Below are 16,257 nucleotides of genomic sequence, written 5' to 3' on the forward strand. Positions count from 1 at the left end.
AGACCTAAAGAAGGTGCGTGGTTTCCATATCCAAGTATCTTCTTCATTTTACTAGTCTCACTATCTAGTGAAAAACTTGGATCCATTTCAGACTTTTTAAGTTTGTGGAAGTTATGTTGAAAATCACCCCTAGTAGCTGGGTGTGGTGCATGCAGCAGCACAAAAATTTTATTTTAACAGTGCAGAAATGCACACAGGCATTTCTCTGACAGAAAAGGTTCAAACTGAAAAGGTTTCTGCACTCCCTCGGGCATCTTACCCTTGGCCACTCAGGGCAAGCAAGCTGAGGAAATGAAGTTCTACTAGGGTGTGTCTGTTTTGCCTTTACCTTCTCTACACCTTCACTCCCAACATATTCTTACCAGGATCACCCCCATGATCTGAGAAGGGAGGGCAGCCATGGTACTTTATTATAGCAATTAAATATTAGCACATGTAGACAATCTAGTGTTGAACTGTTTTCATCCATTTATTGGCTTGCCTCTGCCCTGCTTATCTAGCTATTCTAGTTACAAGACTAATTATTTAAATCCTAATAACACAATTGTCAAAAAATACTGTGTCCCCTCCCCTGCAAGGCCTATGTCTGATTGGAGCCTTCAGGCATTATCAATGCAAATTAATAAGAATACCTGTAATAAAAAAGTCGAACTGAATTTCAGTCCTGAACATTTACTTCCATTAATAATTTACCACCTATCACCAGATGAACTTTCAGAGTCCTGTGATCAGCTACAAGCCTACACCTTCCCTTTAAGGCAGCACCCATTCAGCACAGCCCAATGTTCTGCAAGTTCAAAAGGTGAAAAGCACTCTGAGCATGAATAAAGTTCTAAGTGTATTTTAAAATAATTATTTACATTTATTTCTGCCGACCTTCTGGAGGCATGCATTTGGCTCAAGAGTGGCATTCTTTGAGACACTGGCGGCATGAGCTCCTGGTGCAAGACCAGACAGACTCTCCATCCTGCTTTAATGCTAGCACATCGATCACACAGCAACCTGTGTTGACATATTTAGCCCCAGTTGCCCATATGGTGTAAATCAGTTTTCAGTTTCTGGAATTCACTAATTCACTGCTTTATACAGGCTCCTATCAGCTGCTTATGTGCTTCTACCAGAAAGGCAGAATTAAAAATTTTAGCGAATGGTTTAAATATTTATCACATTTTAGAATTAAACCCCAAAATGTCCAAAAGACATGCATTAGTAAGTGCATGATAGCAAATTACATACCATACTGAAAATTAATCTGGTTTTAAATCCCAAGCCCCCAAATACTAAGAAGAAAAAAAACAGGCTCACAATCTGTAAATCATCCACTTATGCCCTGGCACTGAGCAGTTCAGTAAACAATTTCCTGTGGACTATGAACTGCCCTACAACCACATTTACACTTAGTGACAGTGTTAGCTTAAAGTGCAAGTAACAAGGGTGAGACAAAGCAGAAGAGCTGCATTGCTTAACTTTAAATAGAGGAATTCATAGGCGTATCATACTTATCATTCCAAAGGACCAGGAGGGATCATACTTACTCCAGAAGTTCAGGCACTTATGGGACACAGTAAAATCCCTAGCCCGTGGCAGAATTATTGGGGGTGGACAACGGAACAATATAAGCCAAGAGTACTGCAGCACACCCCTCTCTGAAAGGGACTATGGTATCAGTGTACACAGGGCCTGTGGTAATGCTTTTGTTGAAAGGTCAACAGAACAACATGCGGAGTCATCAATTAAATCTGGACAGATGAAAGGTTATATTGATCCAACAAGAAATTTCCCTGGGAACCCAGGTAATTTATATATTTTCAAAATGTCTTAAATATCTCCGGCAACTCGGAAGACTGACTCTGCAAAAGCTAAAGCTTTTTAAAATGAGCCGTCATGCCAAGAAGGCTGTGGGGCCTCCCCACAAGGACAGCCCTTCCCATCGAGCAGAAAGGGACAGTAATCTGCATTTACACTCCTCTGGGCACTCTGAAGGATTCCCAAGAAGGGGCTGTTCCAGAAGTTTATCTTAAAGCAACATTTCTCTGGAAAGGTAGGAATCCACAACTTATTTCTGCAGCTGTCCCCAGACAAATTGTTTATTAAACCATAAGAGCAGTAAGAGTGCTCCCTCTAAATCTAAAAGCAGCTGTGCAGTGGGATGCAGTGGGAAACCTTCAGCTGGTAGTATTGAGAAGGGTCTGAGTGTGACTGTCTCTAGGTGCTTGGAATACAGACTGTGACCAGGGAAGGACAGACAATCCATTACATATGACACTAATCCTTTCAATCCTAAGTAGCCTAGAACTTAAGCTGAACTACACCCAAAATAACATCCATTTTATTTTGCGATCTGCTAGACTTTTGTAATCTCTTCCAAAACCCTTCCTTTCTTCAGAATACTAGCTTAGCTTAGGCATGGTTTTAGAAGTGCTAACTGTATTTATAAAGGGGTTAAATTACCCTGTAATACACTAATCTAAAAGCTTTTTAGTTTTTCTAACCACCACTTAACATGATTAGCAACAGATGCTCTTACTACTCATACAGACAGAGTCCCCTGCTCAGCCACTCTCAGACCATTTACCTCCAGCTTCTGTGCTCTCTCTTTACTGAGAGGCTCCAGCAGAAAGCTCAGGTTATTGTCATCTGCTAGGGAGCGAAGATCAAAGTAGTATTTGGCGTAAACACTGGCAGGAACATTGATATTAAACTGCAGTAGCTCCAAGAAGTGTCTTTCCATCTCGTTCCTAGGAGGCGCAAGGGACAGAAGACAAAGGAAAAAAAGATTGTTTTAGCTGGCTGAAAACACTGAAGAGACCTCAAGCTTGTTTTAAAACCAGCAACTTTGAAACAGGTCACCGAGAGCTCTGCATTATTAGTTTCGAGAGGCAGGTCATTCCCTGGTGCTCAAAACAAGGTGCAGCTTTTGAGTCCTGGCACCTCCGGCTCGGAGAGGAAGGCAGTGCCCTGTCGTGCACTCTCTCGGCTGAGCGGGGAGGTTCATTCTTCGGAGTTCCATTAGTGCAGCTGTACAATTCATGCGCCATTCTCACTCTCATACGGCCCCACACTATAGTGATCAGATGAAAGGAATGATGTATGCTGTTTATTAGCTCTGAAGAACTTGCAGACATTTTCACCAGGCTGATAACAGGAAGGGGGTTTATTGAAGTAAAGGCGGACTAACAAAAGGAGTAGGCAGATCACCACGGCAACAAATGGATCTATGAAGAGCTGCTGCTATTATCTCACAGAAAAAAGCCTCTTGAAGCAACATGGATTCATCTCCAATAAATAAATAAATAAGCAGCATTAGGTGGGAGAAGGAATTTTCTCCTCAATAGCATTAGGCAGGATAACAAAGTACTATGTCAAAGGGCACTGTCCAGTTTTTACTCTCTTGTCTGTTTTCACTGGGCAAAATACTTGGAGGAAAGCGTGGAGAGTGCCATGACATGAAAAAAGCTGCTTCAGCTACTGTACTGTGGTCAGCTAAACCAGAGATATTCTACAGAGGAAAAACAATGTTTTACAAATTAACCTAAAAAGAAACTGGTGGTACCCAAACCAAGCAATTCAGTTCAACAACAACTCAACAACAGTCCCTACAGGTAGCAGATCTGTTCCAACATAATTTAGCAGCTGTATAGGCCAACTGTGAATACACCAGAAGATGAGCTGCACCAAGTCACAGTCAGGTTGTTACTGCTTTTTTGGGAGCTTTTAAAATGGATGCTTTACCTATCAGTGTGGCGGCAAATAAATCAAGGAATCATCTGTGTTGTCCTGTATTGGGTGGTGGGTCTCAATAGGAATAGCAGCTTTGTGCTTCTTTCTAGCATAGCAGACTTAAGTATCATTGAACCTAGTGCCAAAATTAATTTCCTGTTCATATGGCCATAAGCCTATAGAGATGTAAATCAGATAATGTTTTGATGATCAGCTGATCAGAGCTTGATTTACCCTGTGAGTAAATGCTCTTCACTGCCCCTTTTGTACTCACTAGGCTAATACATTTTAATTCTGTAAAAATACAATTCTTCATTGGATTAACAAGTCTATTAACAGTGGTTTAAAACCTGGGAAAGGATAATGCCCATGTTTTTTCTGTGCCTTATTTACAAATATATGTAGCCTAAAGAATGAACAGCATGTCCCCCCTTACAAACAATCATGGCAAGATTAGCAGCTGTACAGTTAATTTTTCAGCAATTATGGATTCTCTTTCATCAAAGGAAGCAAGTTCTGACAAAGGATGACTTCCAAATAGCAACTGAATTTATTTTGATTTTTTCCCATCAGAAATAAGTAAAACAAACCAAAAAACCCATCTCCCAAAACCCAAAAGAAAAACGTCTTTCATTAAAAAACCCCACCTTTGCCTTGGTCAAATAGAAAAGGGCTTCTGATAGAAAAAGTAAGATGAACACTTCAGCTATGTTGAGTAGGATGAGGCAAAGGCAAATGACCACATGTGGCAGTTGCCAGGCCTGGATCTTGTATCCCTTCACAACCTGAGAGCCCCCAGCTCCTGCTCTAACAAAGCTGTGAGGGGGGCTGCCAGCACAACTCTGAGCAGTGGGGAGAGAGTTTGGTGGGGAGGAGGTGCACCTAATGCTGCCTCCAGAAGGGGTGCCTGGCTTGTGAGCACGCACACACACACACACACACACACACACACACAAACGTTTGCAAACTGAGTGAACTAAATCAGATGAAAAACTTTTACCAGTTCCAGAGTGGTGCAGCCCCCGTGCCTGGCTTGCAGTGGTTCAACAAGAGTGTCTGTCAGGTTAATAAGTCATTCTAGATACAGAGACCCAAGAGGAAAATTCACAGGAGTTCACAAACAAAGCTTGCCACCAGTCTTGTAGATAGGCTGTTCCTGCACAGGAATGGCCCACCCAGGGAGCCATACCTGGAAGACTCCTGCCAAACAATCTTTAGCTGGGGAGCTGCTGGGATTTTTTTTTTGGGTGGATTTTTAGGCAGCATCACCAGCTATCTCCAACATTAGAATGCAACTGTGACTGAAATCCTTTGTCAATGTTTTTCTCTTACTGACTCTTGTATTTGGAATAGCTAATACTCACTATCAACTGACTGGTTTAAAAAATACTGCAACTACTAAGACTGACAATTAACTATAGTACAAACCATGAACTGAAAGTAGACTTATAAACTTAAGACAATTTTGCTGAGTATTTTAAGCAGTTTGCCAAGGTCCCTATTATGGTGATGTTATTTAGCCAAGGAGTGGTGAAGTCCACCCAGTTACAGAGCCCGGGATGAACACCCTGTGCCACTGTCTGGGAGGGGGTGGTACAGTGTCTGCCCATATCTAAAAATTCAAAGGTCTAAGTCATCTCAAATGAGATGGGATTACAAAAATCCCATCTTCAAATTGGAGGAAAAAAATATACCTAAATTCCATCTATTTTCCTTACCACCATCACTGCTTTGAAAATGCAAGTATCGACAATTTCAGGAGACCCAGCATCAGCAATAGAGAATAAATATCCTGCTTGTTACAGGTATTTTCAGTGCTATCAATTTGATTTGTCCCAAATAGGGCTAGAAGAGGAGACATCAAAAAGAGCAAGATGTACACTCCAGCACTCCTGGCTTTGCTGACCCCACTTCAGCCATCTCAGAGTTATTTGCAGCAACGCTTCAAGTACGTTCCTCAGATAGATGAGCACTCGGGGCCAGGTTGAGTGAAGATGTACATTGTATAAAATCACTAATTATGCCTCCCTGAAAGCAGGGTTGGCACAGTCCTGCATTTTGAGACAAAGAACTCCCAGGCAAGGGGTATGTATAAAACAAGTAACAGTGGTTGCTGTTGCTGTTTGAGATATGAAATAATTTGAATAATAAAAATTGGTTTGGTGCAGAAAACTCCCTTATTTTTAGAAATACAGCCCACCACCTAAAAGGAAGAAAACTAGATATCCCTCCTCCTAAAGAGTCCCAAATGAATAATTACTTGCTGTATTTTAAACATTAGTTTGGGCTGAATCCAGGGAAGAGAGCTTGGGGCAAGAACACTGCCCCATCACACAGGCAGCCTCCCAGTGCTGTGTGCCAGCTCAGTCTGCTCCTGTGCTGGAACTGGCTGTCACTGCATAGGCCTGGACACATGCTCAGGCACAGCACTGGGATTAGACTCAAACCCACGCAAAGCATGTCATGAAAGCAAGGCCAGAAAGCCTGGTGTAGTAAGCTGGCCTTGTATCATTTCTACCACTGTGATAAGAGAAATAGGAGAACAAGCTGGCAAATAGAATTAAAACAATAATGCTGATGTTTCAAAGCTCTGAGATAGAACTTTGTGAGAAGGAATTTAACAGAAAACCTAATGGCCAACCACAGTTCACATAAACACACCTCCAGCCCATAGTATGAGCCTGGAGCCATGAGGATGAACATCTTCCCATACTGCAAAATCTGGCTTAAAGCTGAGTGCAGCAAGAGAAGACAGGAGATTCAAAATTTCTGAAAAACTGAAATTGACATCTAAGACAAAAATACATCCAAGGAACAGCCTTACAAAAACAAGCAGTAATAAGACTGAGGACTTTGTTTTCAGCCCTGCAGGCACGTCTAAGAACCCACCCAGAGAGGATAAGCAGTAGCTGTGTGTAACACACGCAACCATAGCTACCCACACAAGCAACACCTGCCTGCCAGCAGCAGCACTAGGAATTCAGACCTTGAGATGTTTAGGCCTTAGCTGGATACACAAGCAGACATGAAAGTCACAAGTTATGGTTTACCTTGCAATTCTTCAAATTCTAAACCAGAAAAGGCAGGGGGACAAATTTAGTTCACTTTTTTTCCTTCTTAAAAAACCTTCTGATGAGACTATAAATTGGGCAGTTTAGTTCCATGGCTCGTCACTGAGAGAAAGAACGTAAAGAAAACTAACTTCGAAGTCACTCATGCAAGTCACTGAAATTATTAATACAGATTTGTCTCAAAGTAGGGTAATTATCCAAAGTTTCTTGAGGTAAAAAAGGGAATGAGGTCAGACACCAAATATACACCATATACATATACCATAGCAACAGAGAGGTATTTTTTTCAGCATGATCACAAAAATTGCTGTTTAAAAAACCCACAAACAAATGAAAAAAATCACACCAAAAAAATCCCAAACACCCCACCACTGTAGATTACCCAAACCTTGCAACTTACATGTCCTCAACAGTAATGTCCTTCAGTATTTGGCAATAATCCACATTCCACACAGCTTGATCATCCCAGACTTTAGAAGCCAGCAGAATAGCTCCTAGGACTATCCTCTTCCAGTTACTAGGGCATATGTCAATCTCTGCATAGGTTAACAGCCTTTCCAAATAAACCTACAGAAGGAAGAAGGAAAAAAAAACAAACAACAAAACCGCACAATTGTATGTGTGTAATTAAGACCTGGAGCAGAGCTGAGGAGCAAACATGCCAGTCCAATATGACTACTTGTCACTGTTAAGTGTATCAAAGTAAGTATTAGTGATTACTACTTAAGAATCCAAATTTTCAGGAGTTACAGGTTCCATTTTTTACTATCCCACAAGAGCTGGACCACCAGGGTGCACAATAGCTAGTGAGGTGTTACTCTGAGCAATGAGCACTGCTCCTTCAGGGAGACACTGCTCCAGCTCTGTCACCGAGTCACACATCACCTCCTGGGCAGGTTCTCATTAGGGCCTACCTGGGATAGCAAATCACTCAACATCACATTAGCTTTTCATCATGGTTAAGGTTCAGCACTTGTAGCTTAACAGGAAGTGCTAAAACCTGTACTTTGATCTCTGGTTATGGGACAAAGGTGTGTTAATCGCTGTCTTTCCACAATGAAAAGCCTTTAGTGCTGTTTCTATTTGGTATTGAACAGACTTCAATCCCTTGATCTCCATCACCAACTGCTTAGGCAGTGAGACATACTCAAGTCCAAAGACGTTCCTTGGTCTTTTACTCATTCCTCCCATGAAATCTCAAACCAGCTCTAGGATGCTGAATCTCTCCCTTCCTTGAAAGTTCTCTACTATTCACACTCCTATAATGATCCACGAACTAAGTAATTTGCACTTTCAAATTCGAATATAAATTGTTTTTAATTTTCTATTCCCTCACCTAAATCCAAGTTCCTAATGTAGCTTCAGATAAATTAGTGGGTGAGGGAAGCTCCACCTTTTAAGATCTAAGGGAAGGATTAATCTTTGTCACTGAGGTCTGCCCATGCTTTCTTCCCATCCTTGGTTTGTAGCCTTCAAACAGCCTAAAGGTGTTCCTATAATAACAGGGCCATCTAGTGGTAAAATCCACTTCAAAAACTAACTCAATTTTTTTGCTAACACTTCAGCTAGTTTGCCCAGGGTTAGCTGTCATCTTGTTCTGTCAAAATTGCTTTCCTGTCTTTGAAAAAGCAAAAACCTCCAACTAATTTCAGAGTTTCAATAGCTCTTAAATATCCAGCCTTTTTAATTACTCATTTCCTTATTAAAGAGAGTCCTTCAAGCTAAGTTTCCTTAATTGCTATATTGCCTTTTGGTGACAGTTCTGTTCTCCTTTCACACAGTTTTTCAGAAAGAAACCACAATGAAGACTGAAGTTTAGTGTGCAACAAAGTGCAGTTTGAGAGATTGTCTAAAGTAGCAATTATACATGTTACAGTTTTTAAATTTCCTTTCATATACATATATGCATATATATACACACACAAAAAATCAGTATCATTGACAAATTTTAAAATCCATCGTGCTTTCTGAAATCAACAATGAACTGTAATGAGATTATTATCTTAATATTGTTCTTAAATTCTAAGTACCTCCATGTCACCTGGGGAAAAAGTTATAGCCTCTTTGGCTTAAGTTAAAAAAAGTTTGGTAGAAAGGTGGCAATGATTGAAGCACATAGTAATGAGAAAGCTCCTCTCCAAGAGTTCCTATAGGATTGACTCTTGATCCCTTAAGGCAGTATTACTTGTTCTGGTTAATATGAACTCAAAACTCACACTTTCCCCTCCACAAAACTGAAATAAAAGATATCTTTGTGTATGATCTCATCACACTCCACTGTTTACAGCATCCCAGTGTTCTGCTCTTCTCAAGCTTCTTCAGCGAGTTATGTATTATGAAACAAACAGGGGTTTATTGGATAAGTAATTAAGAATTACATATTTATATACAGAAAAGCGAATTGCCCTTTTATTTAATCACTTCTGTGGCTACTTAGAAATCTCTAAAGAACTCACTTGTACTGTGCCTTCATTAATAAGGTTTCATGAGATACTCTTAACTATTTAAATGTTGGTTCAGCCCAGTTCTCTTAATGAGGAGAGGGGAAAGTCCTCCATAAGCTCGAGTTTCAGCACCCTGGTGCCTCTTACCAGTGTCACTATTGCACATTCGGCTGTCAGCTGTGCCGCGCTGAAGAGCGTCCGAACAAACCGGTAGATGTGCTTGTGGTCAGGGTCATGCTTGTAGTAGTCATCTGGGACTTCTTCACGCTGAAAGAAAGTTCTTGGAGTTACTGAAAACCTGTCTTACTTAACACTAACTCTAAAGAACAGGTTGTTTCTTCTCACTGAGGTGTATACACCCATTTTCTGTCACAGAGGCATAACAGAGTTATGCACTGAAAGAAGCAGCCTTGCAGTATTGCAAACATTGCAAACAAAACACAGTTGCTTTAGCTGGTATCTCTCTTCTGAACACTTGTTTGATCTGTAGGACTAACAGGCAAAAGCATGAACTACCATCATCATTGCAGGTGCTAGCTATTGTCCATGGAACATTTTACAGACTGGAAGAGATGTAAAAAAAAAGTTTGTCCCTGCAAGAAAATCACAGGTATATACACACCAGGGAAACAGTGGCTCTTCAAAAGACAAAATTAACAGACTTCACAAGGTTGCTCTTCCAGTGGAGGAAGTGCTGAACAACACGTGGCAATAATTCTGTCACAGGCAGCACTAGAAGGTAATTTACACTGTTTTCATAGAATGCGTTCTTGAGAGACTCCAGAAAGGCAACAAAGCTAATGAACAACTCTGACACAATGCAAAACTGTTTCTAAATACAGGGGAGAAGAAAAGCTCAGAAATAAACAGTCTGTAAAAGCAATCCTAAAATAAGTGTTTGAGAGACATTTCTGATATTCAGTACTTTTTCTGGAGGGATGAAACTTCAAGAGCTCCAACTCTGCACACTGGTTCTGCAAGACTGATACTGAATAGATTTCTGTCTGCAGTCCAAGGTAGACCTACAGTATGGTAAAGACAGCTGCTGAGAACAGCATACCTGCTTGACACTAAGCTAGTAGTTGCAAGGTAAGCAAAGCAGCAAGTGTTTTCCTGTGTTTTTCTAGTGTAAAATAGCCAGGGAACATAGTCAAGTAAAATGCAGAGGTAAGTTAACTTTGTACTGTCCACACAGCCTTCTAATACACCACTAACCAACGGAGGTTATCTCTGCAAGGGGGACATGCAACATTAGGAATAGCATGAGCAGGAACGCTCATCATTCCTGTGTTACACATGGTACAGAAGCACATCTGGAAGTACATTTCTGCTGACTGGATGTCCTGAGCTAACCCAAAATGTTACTGTATTCCCCATCTATCAGTGCCCAAAAACTGTCACTGTCTCTTTAGGAGCCTGCTGTGGGAAGCTGGGGATGGGTGGGTGCTATCCCAGGTGCTTTTAAACTTGGTCCTGGCAGGCAGCTGGGCCCTACTGCTGTGTGGTCTTGGCTTCACTGGCTGCTTGGTCTTGCCTTAAGCACAGGCTTTGCACTTCTTGGGTTCTCTTTTTGGTTTTTGTCTCCCTCATCTCTAAGAGACTGCAGTTAGTGGTTTTCTCACCTTGGGAAGGGTATTTCTGGCATTTCAGGTCTCTCCTTGTTCCCACAGGGTGTGAGATTCAGCAGTTTGGTATCTAGCAGTTATTTACTGTTAGTTTTTGCCTGTTGCTGTTCTCTGCTTGTTAGTAAACTTTTATTTTTTCACTTACATCTACTTGTATTCATTCCTTATTGGTGGAAAGGGATTTGTTGAACCTATACAGAGAGGCAACTTTATTCCAGAGTGTTCTCCTTTTAAATTGTCTTAAATCAAGACACTGGAACTGAGGAAGGAAGCACCAAGACCGGTCTTTGTGACTAAATCCATTATACCAGTAACTGGGTCACATTAGGGTCAACAGAGCCTGGTTTGGACTCCTTGCGACTGCATCTTTAGGTGTTCAGAGATTTCTTCCTGCTAATTAACCTTTCTGATGGAACAGTAGGTACCCAGGCAAAACACCATTGCTATAGAAACTAACAAGCCATGTGTGCCTTTCCCTCAGAAGTGTGACAATCAGCCATAACTCTATTTCTGTCTGTATGCTGCAGTAAGAATAGAAGAGACCTTTAAGTGTTCCCCAGAGGACACAATGATTTTCTTCTCATTAAATAGGAGGTAGGCTATATGAAAGGATCAAACGATGTCAGGTTGTTAAATAAAGAAATTGTCAGATGAAATGGAGTTCATCTTACATAATTTTGAATGCAAAACAACAGATTTGGGCATTTAAAATAGTTTTGGTCCACACTTTTTGCTCTGAAGTGCTACAGTCCGTACAAGAAATCTTGGATATAGATCTTGTCCTGAAGCGCTTTTTGTTTTTTTAAATTGAGTAAAGAGCTGTATTTATTTATATTGTATTGGGCTGTACAATTTCTAGCACAATGGGTCATATTTAGGGATGAAACTCTAACAGACTTAAAATATTAAATTGTTTATTAAAATCTGTTTATTAACAAGCAAAAACGGTGAAATAGGTTGAACTATATTCACTCAGGTAAGTCCCAGAGCAAATTGAATTTTTAAAGCCCCTGGATCTTTGCTGAATTAATTTCAAATGAAAAACAAAGGAGTGGTTCTGTAGGATGGGCATTAAGCCAGGAGTGCTCAAACTGGATGTAAAAAGCACACGCTCCACTTCTACAGCTTCCCTGTACTATGAGGTTTTGCATCTTTAAGAGTGTCCAAAAAGGTGTACCAGGACCAGTCACATTAAAATCACATCCTGAATGCTCCTTGCTGTGACTGCAAGCAGTCTAAAGCATATTTGCTTTAAAATGTTGCCTTTCAGGTTTTTTAAAGGCTGAACTCACTGTTGCCTACTTTTTGTAATGCTTCATGTATTCTATTCTTCTGTTTGCAGTCATTTAAAAGGTTAGGCACGTACCTACTAACCATGTCTTCCTAAATAAATAGAAAACACTTTCAATAAAGCAGTATTAAAGAGGGGAAGAAAACAGATGGACAAGAAACTTCAGACATGGAATACGAAAGAATTTGGCATATGCTTCTTTCTATTTATAGTCAAAGCATAGAAAACCAAACATAGTTTGCAACATTTAGAGAGACTGGGCTCTGTTTATGATCTAGCTGATCTCAAAAGTCACTGTGTGCACTTTGTATTACATATAAAGACACAGTTTAAGACCAATTTGATTGTGGCCTGTTGCTAATACATTTTTATGACTTATACAATACAAATCAAGATGTTATTGATACACATTCAGAGGACCAAAAAATTACACTTACTGTGAGAGGATGAGATTTTTCATCAAAAATATCCAATGATCTGTCAGAATCTCTACAAAATAAAAATCTCTGGTTTAGCAAAAAAAGTTAATTGGTAATGCTATGCTCTACTAAAAATCACTGTTCATTAAAGAGGATCAAGGGACCTATTTTACGGTTCAGGTTTTCCTAGAATATGGTATGGAGCTACCTCATATTTTTGCAAAGCATTTAATGATGAGTCCTTACAATTAAATATTTAAGGTGCTAAACAATTAACAGCTTTCCATGTTCTTGTATTATGCTTACTACAGTTCTCCCTCAAAATGTGAAACCAGGTGAAACTCATTAATAGCATTTACTTCAAAAAGTCAGCTGTAATTCAGAAGCATATGCTGGAACTAGCTGTAATGGCAAGAGTGATTTGTACATGGACAGAGTGTTCCTTCACCCATCAAAACTAATCCATACTTCTGTATTCAGGAAAAGGTGAACAAAGTCCAAAGGTTGATTTGTGGTGAGTTAAGTGACCTCACTCCTTGTTTTGGAGTTTTATGTGCCGTTGGATGGGTGAATTACTGACCCTTCCAGAGCTGCTCAAGAGGAGGTACAAAGAGGAAGCAGATACAGCATGAAGTGCCAGATTTTTCACCTCCTTGGTCACTGAAGTGACCAAGACCATATTTGACTCTACAATCTAAGAGGTTTTTTTCCAGTCTTAGTGATTCTATGATTTTATATCCCTGGCTCAAACAGAAAGTAATTATATTTCAGCAAAGAAAAGAGTTCACTCACCTGTTCTTTATATGGTAGAATATTGCTAATGTTACACTAAAAAACAGAAAAGAAAAAAAAAAGATTTAACAAAGCATATTCCATGCAACTATTCCACTGCAAAAGCTGTCATTCAGCTCAAAATGTTACAAATCCATTTTGCAGTGACCTCCTCTCACATCCCCAGGTACTACACATCTCATTTCTGGTGTTTAAGTGTCTGGACAGAAATTGGCCAAATCAAATCTGCCAGCCAAGCTACCTTTACATTCATTGTATAGATATTTGTGCAACAAAGTAAGTGTTAAGCAACATTTTCAACATATTCCTCCATTTCCTGATTAGGTGATATTTAGTGAAAATGTGGACTATTCCCAACGAAAATTTAAGTCCTATTTGGTGTTACATATACCATTGCAGAGATTCTGCAGATGTTTCAACCCTGAGTGGCTGTCTAATTTAGGACCTGTCTAAAAAGGAAAATAATATAGATGGTATTATGCCAGCATAATCCAAGAAGTGGACAAGAATGGATTTCAGTCTCTGCTAAATGAGGCAATAGGTTTCATATATTAACACTTGTCTACTGTGGCCAAATATCAGATTCTTTACTTGTCGTGATAACAGAACGCTGCCATCACAGGAACCTATCACAAGAAAGTTCTGATCTGCTGTCGAGCTGTACAGCACTTCAAAATGGCATAAGCATCATTTTTTAGGTTTTTGTTTCTCTAGAGAAGGAAAAGTGACATGCTGCATACCTTTGTCTGAAACCAAATTTTAAAGTAACAAATCAACTTAGACATTTCCAAACTCTACTACACTATTAAATCAGTAAAGCCTTCTGGGACTCAATCCACTTTCCCCTCAAGCACGATAAAACTCCCTTCTCAGTTCTCAGCTGGTATCACCTAAGTGCAAATAACTGGCTTTCTGGTACTCAGGTCCAGCAGCCATTTACACTGGAGAACAGAACTATCACCTACCTAAAATAACATGTATGTGAAGAAAAAGCAGAAAGGCCAGAACTAAACCCCAAGTCAGCAATATGCTGGTTTTCCACAACTAGAGGGCAGACTAATACCACTGGCAAGTACCAAACACAGTCCTGCAACTTTTCCTGCAATTCCATACAAAATCCATTTCAAGTTTTCCCAGGTTAAGAATTTCTTGATTTGGCTTTCAATGTGAACTAAACTCCCCACCTCAACACATACTTTCAAACCCAAAACGCTGACACACTTCTGCACTGCCTCAAGTGCACGATGAGAACGACTTTGAAATAGGACAGTGCATGAGCTCTGTGACTGCAACAAGAGCTCCTCCAGCAGTCAGTTATCCAGACCTCTACACCCCTTCATCACCAACCTGCAGAAGCAGTGCTGTGCTTCTCTCATTCAAGAGTGCAGTTGACTTTGGAGCAGACAAGACCCCCAGAAAATGCCAAATAACCCTTACAATGCCACTCAATGCCTTGTTGATGACAAGGGTCCTTACCACTTTATTGTGCTTCTAAGGTTAGGCTGACTGACGGTGCTGTCATCTATAAATATTGTTGAGCATGAGCTGTATTTTTTCGTAAGCTGCCCAGGAGAAACCTTGAGGTACAAAAAAGAAAAAAAGAAGAAAAGAACTGAAATACATTCAAGAAGAGGGATTCTGTAAGATTCTGTTTAGCACTGAATACTGGCTTTACACCTCAAGTGGTTACTGCACAGGAGGTCTCTGTGGGTGGTTGCTGCTGCAATGTAAGCTACCCAGTAGCCATCTAGTTCCTTTGGGTAAGATACATTTACAAATCATCCCTTGTAATACACAACATGATTTTAGATAATTCACAGCAGAAATAGCTGAGCTAAAGCAGCAAGTCCTCTGATCTTCTCAGTTCTCTCCCATTCCATTCTTGTCAGTTTGTGTCTCAGTCTTCCCTCTCTGTGATGTACTCTATTAGATTTCCCTGTGACTCCATAATCAGCATCTCCCTTCTTTTACATCCTATACCTTTACACTGGCTGGTTATCCACTACTTCTCCCTGCAAAGACAGTTTTGCATTTGGGGTTTTGTCATGTTAAAGTTTCAAAAAAAAGAAACTCTTTCCTGACATGGTTCCCTTCACACATGTCCTGTTTAGCATCTGGAATGTGGAAACAGAGTACTGCTATGACCTTACTTTTACTATTATTACTTAGAGCTAGCAATATGCTCCATCATCCATCCTCACCTGTACATTTTGTACTGTAAGAAATCTTCCAAAATAACCCTATCCAGGCTTCCCTGAGCATTTTAGATAATACCTTGCACTAGAGATAGGACATCATAATTGAGGGAGGAATTTTAATCAAACAATTCCAAGATTCATTAGTTTTCACCAGAATTTTTTTTAAATGCCACATCTAAAACTTGAAATTCTTCCATATGAAAATGTTGACACCCTTCACAACTCAACAGCTGCCTGGAAATATCTCCCATTTCAGCTGAAGTTTGCCAGCAAAAACAATCCAATCACACTTCACCTTGGTACTGGCAGACCAAAGCTGGAATTGTAACAAAAAAAGAAGGAGGAAAAAAAAGGGAAAAGAATCACCCCCCACTCCTTGCATAATAAGGCTAAATAAAAGAGACTTGAAATCCTATTATCTTATCAGTACTTTATCAGTAGACACTTTGATGGACAATATTTTTTAAGCTTTATGTTACTAACTTCTATTCTTACCTTTACTAGTCAATGATTTTTTACCCACTTATTAATGACATTGCATCTTTTTTGTTTTGGCTTTCTTTTTTTTGGTAAGTGAAGTGTCCAAACTGACTAATATTTGTGGAAGAAGCTCAGAGCATATTTTCAGACCTTAAAACTAATGGATTATCGCTTGTTTATCATACTGATGATATTTGTTTATTATTCTCTTTTCATA

The 16,257-nt window shown here is 39.9% G+C and overlaps 1 protein-coding gene across 1 annotated transcript in view; it reads right to left on the reverse strand.

Annotated features, from left to right (window-relative positions):
* The window catches only part of CCNYL1 (cyclin Y like 1), a 33,303-nt gene that overhangs the window by 1,960 nt on the left and 15,086 nt on the right, over nucleotides 1-16,257 (reverse strand). Inside the window, exons 4-9 of the mRNA XM_069022205.1 lie at nucleotides 14,839-14,939; nucleotides 13,363-13,398; nucleotides 12,589-12,640; nucleotides 9,383-9,502; nucleotides 7,192-7,358; nucleotides 2,576-2,738 (exon numbers count right to left, since the gene is read on the reverse strand). Coding sequence (XP_068878306.1) covers nucleotides 2,576-2,738; nucleotides 7,192-7,358; nucleotides 9,383-9,502; nucleotides 12,589-12,640; nucleotides 13,363-13,398; nucleotides 14,839-14,939 — 639 coding nt within the window. The remainder of the gene's footprint in view (nucleotides 1-2,575; nucleotides 2,739-7,191; nucleotides 7,359-9,382; nucleotides 9,503-12,588; nucleotides 12,641-13,362; nucleotides 13,399-14,838; nucleotides 14,940-16,257) is intronic.

Source organism: Aphelocoma coerulescens, chromosome 7 (genome assembly GCF_041296385.1).
Source record: "Aphelocoma coerulescens isolate FSJ_1873_10779 chromosome 7, UR_Acoe_1.0, whole genome shotgun sequence".
Lineage (NCBI taxonomy): Eukaryota > Metazoa > Chordata > Aves > Passeriformes > Corvidae > Aphelocoma > Aphelocoma coerulescens.